At 39.8% G+C, this 16,050-nt stretch overlaps 1 protein-coding gene across 1 annotated transcript; it reads right to left on the bottom strand.

Moving 5' to 3' along the window:
• Nucleotides 1-12,741: 12,741 nt before the first annotated feature.
• On the bottom strand, nucleotides 12,742-15,368 carry LOC141680350 (uncharacterized). Its single transcript, XM_074486602.1, has 3 exons — nucleotides 15,341-15,368; nucleotides 13,228-13,610; nucleotides 12,742-13,146 (listed from the first exon to the last, which is right to left on the bottom strand). The coding sequence occupies exons 1-3, from the start codon at nucleotides 15,366-15,368 to the stop codon at nucleotides 12,742-12,744; spliced, it is 816 nt and encodes a 271-aa protein (XP_074342703.1).
• Nucleotides 15,369-16,050: the final 682 nt, after the last annotated feature.

The raw sequence follows: 16,050 nt of genomic DNA, 5'->3' as shown, positions 1-16,050 counted from the left end.
TTTTTGTTTGAGCAGATCAAAATATTTCTTTTTGTAATCTACTTGGTCAAATTTCTTCTTTTCAGAAGTTGGCTTTCTGCACTCACTTGCAAAGTGTCCACTTATACCACAATTGAAACACTTGAACTTGGATTTGTCCACCATGTTCTTATGAGGTTTAGTGGCTCTAGTGTTTTTCCTAAATTTCATCTTTGCAAATCTCCTGGACAGAAATGCAAGATGCTCATCAATACCATCAGAGTCATCTTGGCTGGAGTTGTCTTCATTCTCAGCAACTTGCTCCTTACCCTTGCTTGATTCTGATTTGCTTGTGCCATCTTTGGGGTTTGATGTAGATCTCACAGTTTCTTGTCTGCATTCTTTCTCATTTTCAGCTACCAAGGCAACTGAACCTCCTTTCTTTCTTCCCTTCTCCAATACCTCATCCTGTTCCAGCTCTAGTTCATAAGTCTTCAAGATTCCATATAATCTTTCAAGAGTGAAGTCCTTATAATCTTCAGAGTTTCTCAAGGAGACAATCATGGGTTTCCATTCCTTTGGCAAGGATCTTAAAAATTTAAGATTTGAATCCTTCACCTGGTACACTCTACCATACAGCTTCAGTCCATTCAACAGCTTTTGGAATCTATTGAATGTGTCATTTAAAGATTCATTTTCTTCAAAATGAAAATACTCATACTGTTGAATGAGAAGCTGCATTTTGTTTTCTTTTACTTGTTCTGTACCTTCACACAGTAGCTGAACTGTGTCCCAAACCTCTTTGGCAGTTGTGCAATTTATCACATTATCAAACATATCCTTGTCAAGACCATTAAACAAAATGTTCATAGCCTTCTTATCCTTGTGGACTTCTTCTGTGTCTTCCATTGTCCATTCTGCTCTAGGTTTTGGAATGGATTGACCAACAGCAATTGTGGCCGTAGCAACTGTGGCTACTTTGTGGGGAATGTGAGGACCATTCTCAATGCAGTTTACATAACCTTCATCTTGGGAGAGTAGATGAAGGTGCATTTTTACCTTCCAATGGTGATAACTGTCTTTGTCAAGAACTGGGATTTTTACTCCAATATCCTTCTTACTCATCTTTGTTAGTTTCCAAGATCTTTAAACTCTTTGTGTGTCAAGAGCTTGCTCTGATACCAATTGTTATTTCTAGTGGACTAACAATGAGATTTACAGAAGGGGGGGTTGAATGTAAATCTCAAAACTTTTTTCAAGTTTTGAGCAATTTTAAAGGCTTTGTGTTCAAGATGAACAAGTGTGTGAATTGCTTTAAGCTAATACAGACAGATATGTATTCAAGCACTAATGTAAAGAACACAACAGACCTTAAAAACTTTTCTGGTGGATTGTTGTTCCACCAGAGATGGTATTTCAGAAAATCTGTGATTCTAGATGTTGATCACAGCTGCGTCCTAGTACAAACTAGATAATTTTTCTCTCAAGATTTTTCTAAACAGCACTGGAAAAATTCATATCTAATTACTAGCTGCTACTTGGTTTATATATCACCAAGTGTACAAGTGAAGACAAAGATAAAAATACAATACTAAAATAAGTTCTCCACTTGTTTCTTCTCCATATCACTCAAGTACTTTGTTGACTATTGCCTCTTTGTACTAGAGTAGAACGGCTGCTTTTTCTGATGTTCCTGAAATTAGGCTTCCACATTTCAGTTATCTCTGTCAACCCATGTGCCTCTGTCTGCTGTTACAACTACCACTTATCAACTGTTATTTAACAGAACATCCGTTGAAGCCTTCATCCGTTGATGGCTTTATCCGTTGATGTGTTAGCAGTTGAAGCTCTATCCGTTGAAGTTTTAGAGACATCCGTTGAAACTTTGTTTCTCATCCGTTGAAGGTCTTTAAGATATCCGTTGATACCACTTCATTTATACAAAATTACAAGGCATTAAATATTTACAATTGGCCTTCCTATTTGCATATCTTCTAGTAGTCAACATGACTTATATTTTCTCTCAACTTCTAAGAATTATATCTTAAATACAGAGACTGAAATGTGCTACAACACTAGACTTATTTCTAAGTAAAACTGCACCATCAACGGATAGCCAAAGTGGTCTTATCCGTTGAGGCTACAAACACTAAACTTCTACTTAAGTGTTTTGTTAAACATATCATCAAACTAATGCACATATATTCCTAACAGTATTAGATATTTAAATTTTATTGCTTTAATAGTAGTTTAAAAAAGTAGAATTAAATTTGATTCCCGCATTCGTGTATCATAACCAACTTTTCTTTGACTATGAAAAATTCATATTTTGGGGTTAAGGAATGAGTAATAAAATATATTTTTTAGAACCAAATATCAAGGTTATAATGACTAAAACTTAACGATCCACATTTTTTTTGAACGATTAACGATCCACATTATTTGTAAGACATATAAATTAAATTATTAAAAAATAAATTCTAAAATATGTGAAGCAATGTACTAAAAAAGAGCTCATGGTTGGGCTATACCAGAAGTTAGTTTATTTAAATTTCATTATTAAATTACCGCGTCATGTTCTGAATTTCCTTTACTCTAGAAAAACTGGGGACAAACTTACTCGAGGCACGCAACTCTGGAATCAGTTATTTGGGTTTTTGGAATCGAGCAAATATTAAAATGAGATCACGTTTTCCTTCAAACCATAAGTAGTAGTATTTCGAAAGCTTTCTGAAGGTAGTAGTTGTTAAAGGTTGGTAAAATTACAGATTAATAAGTTTACGCGTAAGCATTTGATAAATATTGAAAGCTGATATGGACACATCTTCCTTTATAGGTGTACAAATGACCAAAATATCCTTATATATATTTAGTTTCATTCTTTTTTCATGTACAATAAGGATAATTTGGTCTTGATTTTAATAAATAGTATGTATCTATAAATTAGGATGTGTACATATCAGATTCTTAAATATTTTGAAAAAAAACATGAGGTATCTAGCATTTCACCTGCAAAAGATACACGTAGATATAAAAAAATTCAATTTTATTCCGGAACCTTATTCTATATTTTCAGAATTTCGAAGAGAAAGTTTTCGTGACATATATTTTGCGGTGTCTTTATATCCAAATTCAGCTCATTCTCGTGTAGTTGAGCATTTAACGTGCAGCAATCTCCGTAGCACAGCAGCTACAAGGGGGTCTTGTTTAAAATAAGTAAGGTGTGAGACTCCAGATCATAAAAAACAATACAAGTATCCGGATCTTATGGATTGAAAAAGTAAAGCAAGTGCAAGATGATTCCTTGTATAAATGCAGACAAAACAGAAAGTGAACAAATTCCTTGTTTTGTTCATCTACTCACTAAAGTTTCACGCCACGCTCTTCTATGCTGGCAACCCCAGTCAATCCACACAGTTACACAGCTCCCCCCTCACTCCGGGAACTTTAAACTTACTATTAAGGCTTTTGAAATTGAGAATTAATCGTAAATTTGAGAAACAAACCAACATTCTGTTTTAATTACATTCTAAGTAGTATATTTTTATCGCAGAAAATGAGGATAGTTATTAACTTCCGCTGAAATATTCTCAATTATGTTCTAGCGTGTGTGTATGATTTAAATTGTTGGACCAAAAGAATAATGGATAAAGGTCCAATGATAAAGAAAATACTTGTAATAGAATATCAAAGAGTTTAATGGGTCCCTGGTAAAATAAGGTAAAGAAAGTTCATAAAGGCTCCTTATGTATAGTTAATAATCTCCCATGTTAAAAGGGTTGTAATATCAATAAAGAGAAGAAGCATATGTATAGTTAATAATCTCCCACATTAAAGGGGTTGAAATATCAATAAAGAGAAGAATCACATTAAAAAAGACATTAATATTATAATAATATATACAATTATATCATTTACCGCTAGAAGAAACTCTATAATTTTTATTCCATCCAAGCAAGCATGAACGAAAAAGAGATCGTTTCAAAGGAAGGTGGAGCATATATGACGGAGATTGCGACGGTTCCGTGACCTCGCGAGACCAAAGAACCTCTAGTGATTCAACCACAACAGCTGTTTCCCCAAGTTAATCAACAAGAGGCTGATCGATCTAAGCGACCGATTGTTCCCAAGCACACAAAAAACTGAAATATGTGATAGACACAAGGCAAACAGTTCCCTCGTCAAAAGGCCAACAAATGTTATCCAGTGATATTAGGCTGCATCTGGATAAAGTGGAGAAGAAGAAGGTCGACTGTCTCGAGGAGTTAGGTGACGATGAATATTCAGACGAAGAACTTCGTCTACTCGATCGAGAGGCGGCAAGGTTAAAAAAAAATTAGAGCGACACAGAGAAATTAAAAGGCTATAGTTGGAACTCGATCAAACATCACTCTCTAATAATCTAGACGATGCCGAATATGAGGATGACATGTACGACGCCGAGAACGAGCCGTCCACCGAGTCGACATACTCCAAATACCGCAACCGCCGAACTCGTCATTCGGTCTCCGACGATATCTCACATCATACAGATTCCATGGAATTTATTCTCCCAAAAGATTTTGTCAAAATGCAAGAAGAAATGGTCTAGTTAAAATATTACGTTCGCCCACAAACAGGACAAGAAATCGTCCATAAAAGCCTTTTAACACGGTCCATCAAGCGAGCACGCATTGACATAATGTAACGACTGGGAACTTTACGTGTATATTATATCATGATTATAATAAAATCTGTGAATTAATGTGTCATTTATGTGTGATTATCTGATAAACCCTAACTGTTACGTGATACGTGTATTCCATGTCATTTCTGTATTTTTAAGGTATTTTTCAGATATTTTATTATGCATTTATAGGTTTTATTTCAAACGTTTTATGACCCAAATGATGATTTTAAAGCCATTCAAATAAAATAATGGGCCTTATTTTTCATCAAATGGCTTTTACAATCGCCTTGTTCTGAACATCTAAATAATTTATAAATTTTCTCGTTTTGCGAAAAATGATTTTTCCGGGCCCCATTGGGTGTCAAAAACCCCACAAAAATCACATTTTTATTTTTATAAAATTATAGGACTTTCATTTATATTATTTCTTTGCATTTTTGCATTATTCACAAATTTTGGGAATTTTTGGCATATATATTGCATATATAAAATATTTATAAATTAAATTTTAATACTCAAAAATTATAAAAATTAGGGCCCAATATTTTTATTTAATGTATAATTAGCCCCTTAATTTTAATTAGGAGTATTATTTTTACTACTATAAATAGCCTAATTTTTATTTAATTAATTATAATTAATCATTAAAATCTGCAAAATTACCAAAAATTCTCTGAAATCGGGTCGGGAAGAACAGGTTCGGGTCGAAGAATCAAGTCGTGATTTCTCACTGATTATAGCATCAAATCGTGTGATTCAAGTACTCAAATCGAAGGTTTTGATCCGTTCTTTCTGTTTCTTGCATCAATTTCACGTTTTATTGCATCGTTTTTGATTTTTGATTTCTAGGGTTTATGTTCAAATTAGGGCTTTTTGATTCTGGGGTTATTATGATGTTTTGATGATTGATATAGCTTTGTTAGATGATTTACAGTCGATTCATGGTATTTAATTGATCAGACGATACTCAGATAGCAAAGTACGATTTCTAGGGTTTATACCGAATTTTCAAAACACAACTCGATGATTTCTGTGAATCTTTGGTTCCTGAAAGTTTAGGGCTTTGCTTGTATGTATTCATAGCTTTAATTTGCACTATTAAACGTTAAGTTTCATGTACAAATGAATGATTTTATATTTTGGCCGGAGTTGAAGTCGGTTTTGACCGGAGATGGTGATTCCGTGATGTTTGTGGTTTGTTTTGGCCTGAGTCAGATTGGGGAAGTTGTTTTGAGTTGAAACCCTGTAAAAATCAGTACAAACGGTACTGATTTTGGCCTGAATCGTGGTTGCCGGAGTCCGGGGAACCCACCGGAATCTGGAAAATTTCCGGTGTGTTCATCCCGACCCGGATTGTTCTTGGCAACCCGGTTTCTGACCCAATTTTAACCCGCCTTTGATCCGTTTCTGACAGATTCTGGTTTCTGACAAATGTTTCCGTAATTTATTTTATTTTATTTTTATTTTAATTCTAAAAATCAGATTTATTTATTTTATAAATTGATTAAATAATTGTTTAATTAATTGATTTATATTATAAATAATTCTGAATTGTTTTCTAAAAATCAGATTGAATTATTTTCTTAATTATTTATTATTGATAGGGATAAATAAGTCCTGATTTTATAATTAATGGGCTGCTAGGCCCAATAATAATAAGATGTATAATATTCAGACCAGAAAGGTTAAGTCTGACGGACCAGATTAGGCCTGGTGGAATAAAAGAGGCCCAAAAAGCCCTGATTATTAATTAATTTCGTAATTAATTAATAAGGGAGAAATCAGATGTTGAAAAGAGTCCCGATGAGGATATAAATCCTTAGAGATTAGCCTCAAGGGGACCTGAAAGGATAAGGAATCAACTTCCTACTTCCTAGGACTCCTAAGTCTATCCTAATTCAGAGGCTTATCCACCAAGCCTCCTATACCAAGTCCAATTCAAGGACTCCCGCATCTATATAAGGGGCCTCACCCCACAAACCAAGAACTACGTTTTTTGACTTGATCCTTGGCAATCAGCAAGGTACGTAGGCATCTTGTTAAGGCAGATTGAGTCACGAAACACAAGAGCAGTCAAATCGAGCCTTGGAGCTCACGTTCCTTAGTATTAAATACAGCAATAATATATAGTAGTTTTAATCCATAACATTTGGCGCCGTCTGTGGGAAACTTCGCAACAACAACCATGGCGAGAACACGGAGAACAACCAGCACTCTGGATGAGGGAACACCATCAGGGACAACCCAGGTGATTTCATCAACCGTGGAGGTTCCTCCCCATTCAACTTATGCATCTACTCAGGGGGAAGCCCAGACAGGGGCAACTCATCCTCAGCCACAAGGGACAACTCCCCCGACTGCTCAAGGTACGAATCCTCAAGTTCAACAAATACATATACCTGTGAATTCTCGACCCGTCGGGTATGAATACTCAACTATTGTTACTACTAACCCCCCTTATGGGATGCCCCTTCACCCTGAGGTTGGAGGAAGTGGATATGCTGGGCGAAGCGAAGCACGAGGGCGGTCGCCCCCCTATATACGAGGTTTGGATCCTATCCCTGAGGATCGGGAATTTTCTGGTCCATACACTGAGAGAGACTCCGAATCTTCGGATGATGAAGTGGCCCCGAGAAGGAGGCGTCCTGGAAAAGAGCCAATGGCCGATGGAAGGCAACGCCCCCAAAGCACCCCAGGGGCGAATCCCCAAGAAGTGCAGGAAAAGATCAGGGCTCATGAGGCTGAAATCCAAAGGCTGAGGCGTGATTTGGAGGCTTACCAAGCCACCAGACCCCACATACCTCCTAGGGGGAGAAATCCTCCTCCTATCATAGACCTGGATGGTCCGGTAAGAAGAAGGGCTGCTGTCCCAAGAACTGATCCAAGCAATCTCCTTCCCCTTGGGGATCCTGATGATCCAACTCCACCCTTCACAGAAGAGATAATGAATGCCCATATCTCAAGAAAATTTAAGATGCCCACTATCAAAGCCTATGATGGCACGGGAGACCCCGCTAATCATGTTAGGACATTCTCTAATGCACTGCTGCTGCAACCCGTGAATGATGCTATAAAGTGTCGGGCCTTCCCTCAAACCCTGTCGGGTATGGCTCAAAGATGGTACAGTCGCCTGCCCCCAAACTCTATTGGATCGTTCAGAGAATTAAGTCAGGCTTTTATTAAGCAATTCATCAGTGGAAGAGTCCATGAGAAAAGTTCAGCATCTCTTATGAGTCTTGTGCAGGGAGCTAAAGAATCCTTAAGAGATTACCTAAATCGTTTTACAAAGGAGGCTTTAAAAGTCCCAGACCTTGATGATAAGGTAGCCATGATAGCGCTGCAACAAGGAACTAGGGATGAGTTTTTCAAGATGTCTTTGGCCAAACGACCCCCTGAGAGCATGTTGCAGCTCCAAGAGAGGGCAGGGAAGTATATCAAGGTTGAAGAGAGTATGAGGAAGACCGTAGTAAGTAATGAGCCCACTGGAGGCAAGAAACGAAAAACTGATTTGGAGTACATCGCTAAGGATAAGTATCCTAGAACTGAACAAAACCCTGATTCAACCCCCAAGAAGGGAGGACCTGGGCAAAAGTTCACTGAATACGCTAAGCTGAATGCCCCCAGAAGTCAGATTTTGATGGAGATTGAGAAAGACAGAGATATTCGCTGGCCTAAGCCCTTGAAGGCTGATCCCGCCAAGCTAGATAAGGGCAAGTATTGCAGGTTTCACAAAGATGTTGGTCATGACACCGATGAGTGTAGGCAGTTGAAAGATGAAATTGAGTTTTTGATTCGAAAAGGAAGGCTGAACAAGTATACTGGAGATGGAGGAGACAGAAACAATAATGGAAGGAAGAACTTTGAAGATCGTAGGAGGGACCAAGATGATCAGGGGCGGAATCCCCAACCTAGAGGACCAGTTATAAACACCATTTATGGAGGGCCGAGACCTCGAGGGCCTGTGATAAACACGATCTTTGGAGGTCCAACTGCTGCTGGATTGTCCAAAAATTCCAGAAAGGCATATACTAGAGAGGTTATGCATATTGTTGGAGAAGCCCCGAAGAGGGCCAGGACAGAAGTAACATTGGCTTTTGATGATTCCGACCTAGAGGGTGTGAAGTTTCCCCATGACGACCCGCTGGTCATAACGCCGATAATAGGAAATAGCCCGGTTAAGAGGGTCCTTGTGGATAATGGTGCTTCTGTGGATATCTTGCTCCACGACACCTTTCTAAGGATGGGGTATAACGACTCCCAGTTGACACCAACCGACATGCCGATATATGGATTTGCTGGAGTAGAATGTCCTGTGGAAGGGATAATTAAATTACCAACCACCATAGGTACGGAGCCAAGGCAAGCAACGCAGATGCTGGATTTTGTGGTGGTAAAGGCTAGTTCAACTTATAATGCTATCATGGGGAGAACAGGGATACATGCCTTCAAGGCAGTCCCCTCTTCCTACCATTCAGTCATGAAGTTTCCCACCCGAAACGGGATTGGAGAAGAGAGGGGAGATCAAAAAATGGCTAGAAGCTGTTATGTGGCCTCTTTGAGGGCAGATGGAGTCGGGGGGCAGGTTCTTCCTATTGAAGATATGGATGTTCGAGAAAATGATGAGAATAGAGGAAGGCCAGCAGAAGAATTGGATTCGGTTCCTTTAGATCCCAAGAATCCTGAGAGGATGACTTTTATTGGAGCTACATTAGAGGAGCCCCTTAGAGGGAAGTTAGTGAAATTTTTGCAAGAAAATAGTGATGTGTTTGCATGGTCAGCAGCTGATATGCCAGGCATAGACCCGGGGTTAATTACCCACAAGTTAAACGTGGATCCAAGCCGGAAGACAGTAAAACAAAAGAAAAGAAATTTTGCCCCGGAAAGACAAGAGGCTATAAAGCAGGAAGTGGAAAAGCTCTTAGAGGCTGGTTTCATTGAGGAGATTCAATTTCCGGAGTGGTTAGCAAACCCTGTAATGGTGAAGAAGGCTAATGGAAAGTGGAGGATGTGTATAGACTTCACCGATCTGAATGATGCATGTCCCAAAGACTGTTTTCCGCTGCCTAGAATTGATACTTTGATTGATGCCACCGCTGGACATGAGATGCTGAGTTTCATGGATGGATTTAGCGGATACAACCAGATCAAAATGCATAAGGATGACATTCCAAAGGTATCATTTATCACTGACTTTGGTGTTTATTGTTATCTTGTTATGGCGTTTGGTCTCAAGAATGCAGGAGCCACCTATCAAAGGTTGGTGAATAAAATTTTTAAAGATCTTATTGGGAAGACTATGGAAGTCTATGTTGATGACATGCTAGTCAAGAGTCTAGTAAAGACTGATCATATAACCCATTTGAGGGAAGCTTTTGAGGTCCTGAGGTACCACAAGATGATGTTGAATCCCACGAAGTGTGCTTTCGGAGTAGGATCTGGAAAATTCTTGGGATTGATGGTCTCAAAGAGGGGAATTGAGGCTAACCCCGATAAAATAAAGGCAATCCTGGACATGGAACCCCCAAAAACTGTCAAGGATGTTCAGAAACTCACAGGAAGGGTTGCTGCGCTAGGACGATTCATCTCCAAGTCAGGAGACAAGTGCTTGTCATTCTTCAAGTCATTAAAGAACATTAAAGACTTTGTATGGAGTGAGGAAAATCAGAAGGCATTTGAAGAGTTAAAGAAGTATATGGGCCAGGCCCCGTTATTGGCCAAGCCAGTTCTGAGTGAAGTTTTATTCTTGTACTTGGCTGTTTCAGAAAGCGCCTTGAGCGCGGTGTTGGTTAAGGAGGAACTGAAAGTCCAGAAACCCGTATACTATGTCAGCAAAATCTTGCATGGTGCTGAGTTGAATTATTCAACTATTGAGAAATTCGCTCTAGCCTTGGTAATGGCTTCGAGAAAGCTGCGTCCTTATTTTCAGGCTCACCAGATTGAGGTGCTAACAAATCAGCCACTGAGAAATATCATTCACAGTCCCAAGGCAAGTGGGAGACTAATTAAGTGGGCAATAGAGTTGGGAGAGTTCGATCTCAAGTATAAGCCACGTATAGCCATAAAAGCCCAGGCACTAGCTGACTTCGTGGTGGAATGTACCATACCCAACCAAGAAGTCGGGGGGCAGGAAGATACCACACCTCAAGACAAGGGAGTCGACAATGGGGACAAGGAGAAAGAATATTGGGTTCTCTATTTTGATGGAGCATCAAAAACAAATTCCAGTGGAGCAGGGTTGGTTTTGCAAAGCCCTGATGGATTCTTAATTGAGTATGCCATGAAGCTAGACTTCCCAACCACAAACAATGAGGCAGAGTATGAAGCCCTGATAGCAGGCCTTGGTCTAGCTGGGACACTTAGAGTCAAAAACTTAAAGGTCCGTGGAGACTCAAAGCTGATCATATCCCAAGTAAAGGGAGAATTTGAGGCAAGGGATGATACAATGGCTAAATATGTCCGCCTAGTAAGGGCTGTGATGACCCAATTTAATGAATGTCATGTTGAGCACATTCCAAGGGAAGAAAATGTTAAGGCAGATGCGCTATCAAAGTTTGCTTCATCTGAGATAGAAGAAAGTTCAGGGAGTGTATACTTTCGTGTTTTAAAGACGCGAAGCATAGATGTTAAGCTTGTGGCTCCCATAGGCCTAGGGACGTCATGGATCGATCCCATTAAGGCTCACATTCAAACCGGATGGTTGCCAAGCGATGCAACTGAAGCACGAAAGTTAACTGTTCGAGCACTAAGGTACTCCTTGATAGATGGGATTCTGTATAAGAGATCTTTCGTGGTTCCTTACTTGAGGTGTCTCAGGCCGGATGAGGCACGCTTGGCTCTTGAGGAAGTGCATGAAGGCATTTGTGGGCAACACTTGGGGGGCAGGGCCTTGGCTCATAAGATAACTCGTTTAGGCTTCTATTGGCCAGAAATGATGGCTGATGCCAAAGAATATGTAAAGAAGTGTGATCGTTGTCAGAAGCATGCACCAGTCGCCAGACAACCCCCCGAGATGCTGACCTCTATCAACTCACCTATTCCCTTTGCTATGTGGGGGATGGATATTCTAGGGCCTTTTCCTATGGCCACAGCACAAAGGAAGTTTCTGATTGTAGCCATTGATTATTTCACCAAGTGGATCGAAGCCAAACCTTTGGCCAAAATCACAACTAAGCAAGTTGCACAATTCCTGTGGGAAAATATTATGTGCCGATATGGAATTCCCCGTATCCTCGTCACTGACAATGGAACGCAATTCAACAATGAGGAATTCAAGAAGTATTGTGAAGAAAATGAAATTGAGTTACGATTCACCTCTGTGGCTCACCCGCAAGCCAATGGGCAAGCGGAAGTAGCAAATCGGATAATCCTGGATGGACTAAAGAAGAGGATCGAAAAGTCGAGAAATAATTGGGTAGATGAGATACTTCCCATATTATGGGCTTATAGGACTACCTGTAGAGTCACGACAGATGCAACTCCTTTCATGTTGGCATATGGGGCGGAAGCAGTAGTTCCCGTGGAGATATCACATTCTTCTCCAAGGATTCAGGCTTTTGATGAAAAAGAAAATGAGGAAGGGCAGAAGTTAGCCCTGGATTTAATCGATGAAGTACGAGATAAAGCACACGCAAAGATAGTAGAATATCAGAAAAAGGCTTCATTCTACTACAACCTAAGGGTTAAAGAGAGGATTTTCAAACAAGGTGACCTAGTCTTGAGAAAAATAGAGGCTTCTGGTGTCGGACAGAAAGGAAAGCTTGCCCCAAATTGGGAAGGGCCGTATAGAGTCAAGAGCGTTCAGGGTAGAGGAACCTACAAGCTGGAGACTATGGATGGTTTTGAAGTCCCGAGAACCTGGCACGCACAAAACCTGAAGGTTTACTATGTGTAAGATGGTCGAAGTACGATTCTCACTCGTCAGGATGGCGAGTAGGTTGAAAAGCACCTTGAAGCTTTGCTTGCTTAGGATTTATATGTTTTAGTTTTATTACGAAATTTATTAAGACTTAAGGGACGAATCCCAGACAATTTTATGAAATTCATAAGTTCTTCAAAGTATGATTGTGGCCTAACAAATAAAAATCAAATGCATGGATGCAAAGCATAAAAGGTGATTAATGATCCGAGACAACTACTCGGGTACGAAACCTCTGTAGCAAAGCCTCATCGTCAGGGCAGATGTAGTCCGCCGGGTTAATATCAGGACAAGCCTCGTTCACGGTCCCAAGGGCCGTGTCCCAGCCAGTCCTAAAAAACTCGGGAAAGACTGAATCATCCCTAATCCTCATGGATTGGGCAAACTCCTCCGAGTCCAGATAATTGTCTATAGCTTTATCCTTCTCCGCCCGAAGTACCACCAGCTCGGCGTTAGACTCTCCGAGTTCTTCCTCCTTGCGCTTGAGCTTCTTCTCCAGGGTAGCATACTTCTTCTGCTGCCTCCTGAGGGCATTATCGGCCTTATCAGAAGCCCGCTTCCATGATTCGGCTTGCCTCACAGCGCCTTGAAAGTAGGCGTTAGACTGAAACAAAACAATTAACAAAGTATAAGGCAAGAAAGTGCTACAAGAACGAGAAATAAGTTTAAAAAAGAGAAGGCATACCGAAGCCAGAGACTGGGCTCCCATGAGCTTAATCCTCTCAAGGTCAGGGGTGGCCACCACATCAGTAAAGTCCTTTGGGGTCACGCTATGGTAGGACCAATCCCAAGCATGCTTCGTGGAACCAACCACGGTATCCCCTCGGCGGAATCCCCAGAGAGGCTGAAAGGCGCCTGTAGCAGCAGCAGCAGGGGCAGCAGCAGTGATAGGAGCATTATGGCCCTCAGCTCCTTCAGTTGAAGCCTCCCCCATAGGCTCCTTGTGCTTTCTCAAGAAGATAGGCTCTGTCGCCTTTCCTCTGGTGTCTAGGCCTGCTAACCGAGCTTTCTTCATCCTAGCTGTTTCCTCGACCAAGGGGACATTGTCCTCGTTAATCTCCTTAGCAGCTGAAACAAAGCAAAAGACAAAATAAGTGATGTTAATAATGCGTGAAATAAAGAAAAATTGAGAAGGGAAGAGAAATACCCTGTTGAGAAACAGAGGATAGTCCCACATGAATCAGGGAAAACTCTTCTAAAAGAGTCCAGCTGGTGGTGGTGCCATCATCCTGAGTGAGCCCATTATAAATGATAGTTTCTTCAGGAGTTAAGTGAATGGATTTGAGGCTACCATCACTGACCTTCCCGAAGGAAGATCGAAAGAGCGTGCCCCAATCGCCATTCTCCCAACGTAACCCGACGAAACTATTCCTCCAATTTGGATTATTATCCGGAATAGAGGCGCTGTTAAAGATATGTTTGCTTTTGGGCCTTTGTTTGACATAAACCCAGCCACAAATATTGGAAGAACTATTGTAACATTGAAAGACTTTCCTAAAAACGGCTACAGAAAGAGGAAAGCCCTCCCTAAGACAACAAACCATAAAACATAGAATATTCCTCCAGGCGTTTGGAGGAAGCTGACACGGGTTAATTTGTAAGTCAGCCAAAAGATGAGGGATAAAAGGATGAAAAGGGAACCTGAGCCCAGCATTAAGGGCGTCGGTGTAGATGAAGAGAGTATCAGGCCTCCAGTGGCAAGTACGGTCACCACCAGAGACTGGAACTAGTCTAAAGGGAGGAGGGACGTTATAACGAGCATTTAGTTTATTGAAATCTATGTTATGCCAAGTATTACAGTGATTAAAAGAGTCGAGATGTGCAGTGGAGGGATATTCATCCCCCCTAGTATTAATCATATCAATTAAAGACATATATGAAGAGCGGATCTCGATATCCTTACCTCGTTTTGAAGCCGAGGCAATTTTGGCCGCCCTCTCAGAATTCTTGTCAGCCATTAGAAAGATTAGAAAGCTAGAAAAAGCCTGAAGGAGAGGTTGGAAAACTAAAGGAGGGATTTGAGAAAGGAAAGGCTAGAAAGTTGGAGGAGGGATGAGGAGAAGTTGTAAAATGAAATGAGAGGTGTGAAGAAATAAAACTCTCACCCCACCTTTATATAGCCAAGGAAGAAGGATAATGGGCCTTAAAAAAGCCCATTTGGGCCCAAAACTTAGAAGGTTCTGGAATAATCCAGGAAGTTCTAGCAAAAATCAGAGGAAAATTAAAGTTTTTGAAGAATCTGGAAGAATCCAGAAAAACCCTAGAAGGATTTGGAATTTGGGCTTAGAAAATGAAAGCCCATCTCAGAAAAGGGCCTAATTTTAGAAAAATCAAGCCATGTTGAGGCCCAAATGATGTTTAAGAAAAAAGAGTGGGAAGGGAGCCCAGTTAAAGCAATGGGCCAATTGCAAAAAACTAGTTGGACCAAGGAAAATGGGCCAAGGTTTTTTCTATTGTAGCCCAGGAAAAAGGGTAGGCCAAATTAGAGAATAGGCCCAGTTAAAATGGGCCCAAGTCTTAGCCCAGAATTGAGAATCCAAGGATATACAAAAAATATATATGTATTCTTGAACCTTTCGAAGAGAAAACACAGAAAAATCCTGGTCAAAATGTTCCTGCTCGAAAATCCTTCGACCAGGGCTTAGAAGGAAGGTTAATTCGGTCAGAAAGTAAGAATCTTGACCGAAAGGGAAGAAATCCTATTCGAAAAAAAAAAAAAAAAAATTTTACTGGTTCGACCAGAATATTTCCTGACACTGTCGACCAGGAATCAAGGTAAAATCCTGGTCGAATAGTACCTGCCCGAAATAGCTTCGACCAAGGCATACTGAAGGTTAATTCGACCAGGATCCTGGTCGAATGGATTCCTGGTCGAAAATTGTATTAAAAAAAAAAAAAAAAAAGAAAAAAGGGAGAAAAAAAAAAAAAAAAAAAAAAGAAGAAAAAATCCTGGAAAATTAAGGAAATCCCTTAAATAATTTCTGAAAAATGGTAATATTTTCAGAAAATTAAGGAAAAATCCAGAAAATTAAGGAAATTCCTTAAATAATTTCTGAAAAATGGTAATATTTTCAGAAAATTAAGGAAAAATCCAGAAAATTAAGGATAAATCCCAGAAATTAGGGAAAAATCCAGAAATTAAGGAAATTCCTTAAATAATTTCTGAAAAATGGTAATATTTTCAGAAAATTAAGGAAAAATCCAGAAAATTAAGGATAAATCCCAGAAATTAGGGAAAAATCCAGAAATTAAGGAAATTCCTTAAATAATTTCTGAAAAATGGTAATATTTTCAGAAAATTAAGGAAAAATCCAGAAAATTAAGGATAAATCCCAGAAATTAAGGGAAAAATCCAGAAAATTAAGGATAAATCCCAGAAAATTAGGGAAAAATTCCTGGAAATTAAGATAATTTCTGAATAAAAGGAAGATTCGTTGTAAATGTGTAGGTCGCTCCACACTTTACGCAAAAACGAAACCCTGTAAGGGAACGAATAGATTTAACTTCT

This window comes from Apium graveolens, chromosome 8 (genome assembly GCF_009905375.1).
Source record: "Apium graveolens cultivar Ventura chromosome 8, ASM990537v1, whole genome shotgun sequence".
NCBI classification, from domain to species: domain Eukaryota; kingdom Viridiplantae; phylum Streptophyta; class Magnoliopsida; order Apiales; family Apiaceae; genus Apium; species Apium graveolens.
The sequence above is the reverse complement of the archived record's forward strand: the minus strand, read 5'-3'. Positions and strand labels throughout refer to the sequence as shown.

Excerpts from the sequence above, each read along its gene's own strand:
- LOC141680350 (XM_074486602.1), bottom strand. The coding sequence starts at position 15,368 with ATGCCTTGGTCGAAGCTATTTCGGGCAG. Across the intron at positions 13,611-15,340 it reads GTCGAAGCTATTTCGGGCAG|CTGCTAAGGAGATTAACGAG; the intron begins GTACTATTCGAC and ends GCTTTGTTTCAG. Across the intron at positions 13,147-13,227 it reads GAGCCCAGTCTCTGGCTTCG|TCTAACGCCTACTTTCAAGG; the intron begins GTATGCCTTCTC and ends GTTTTGTTTCAG.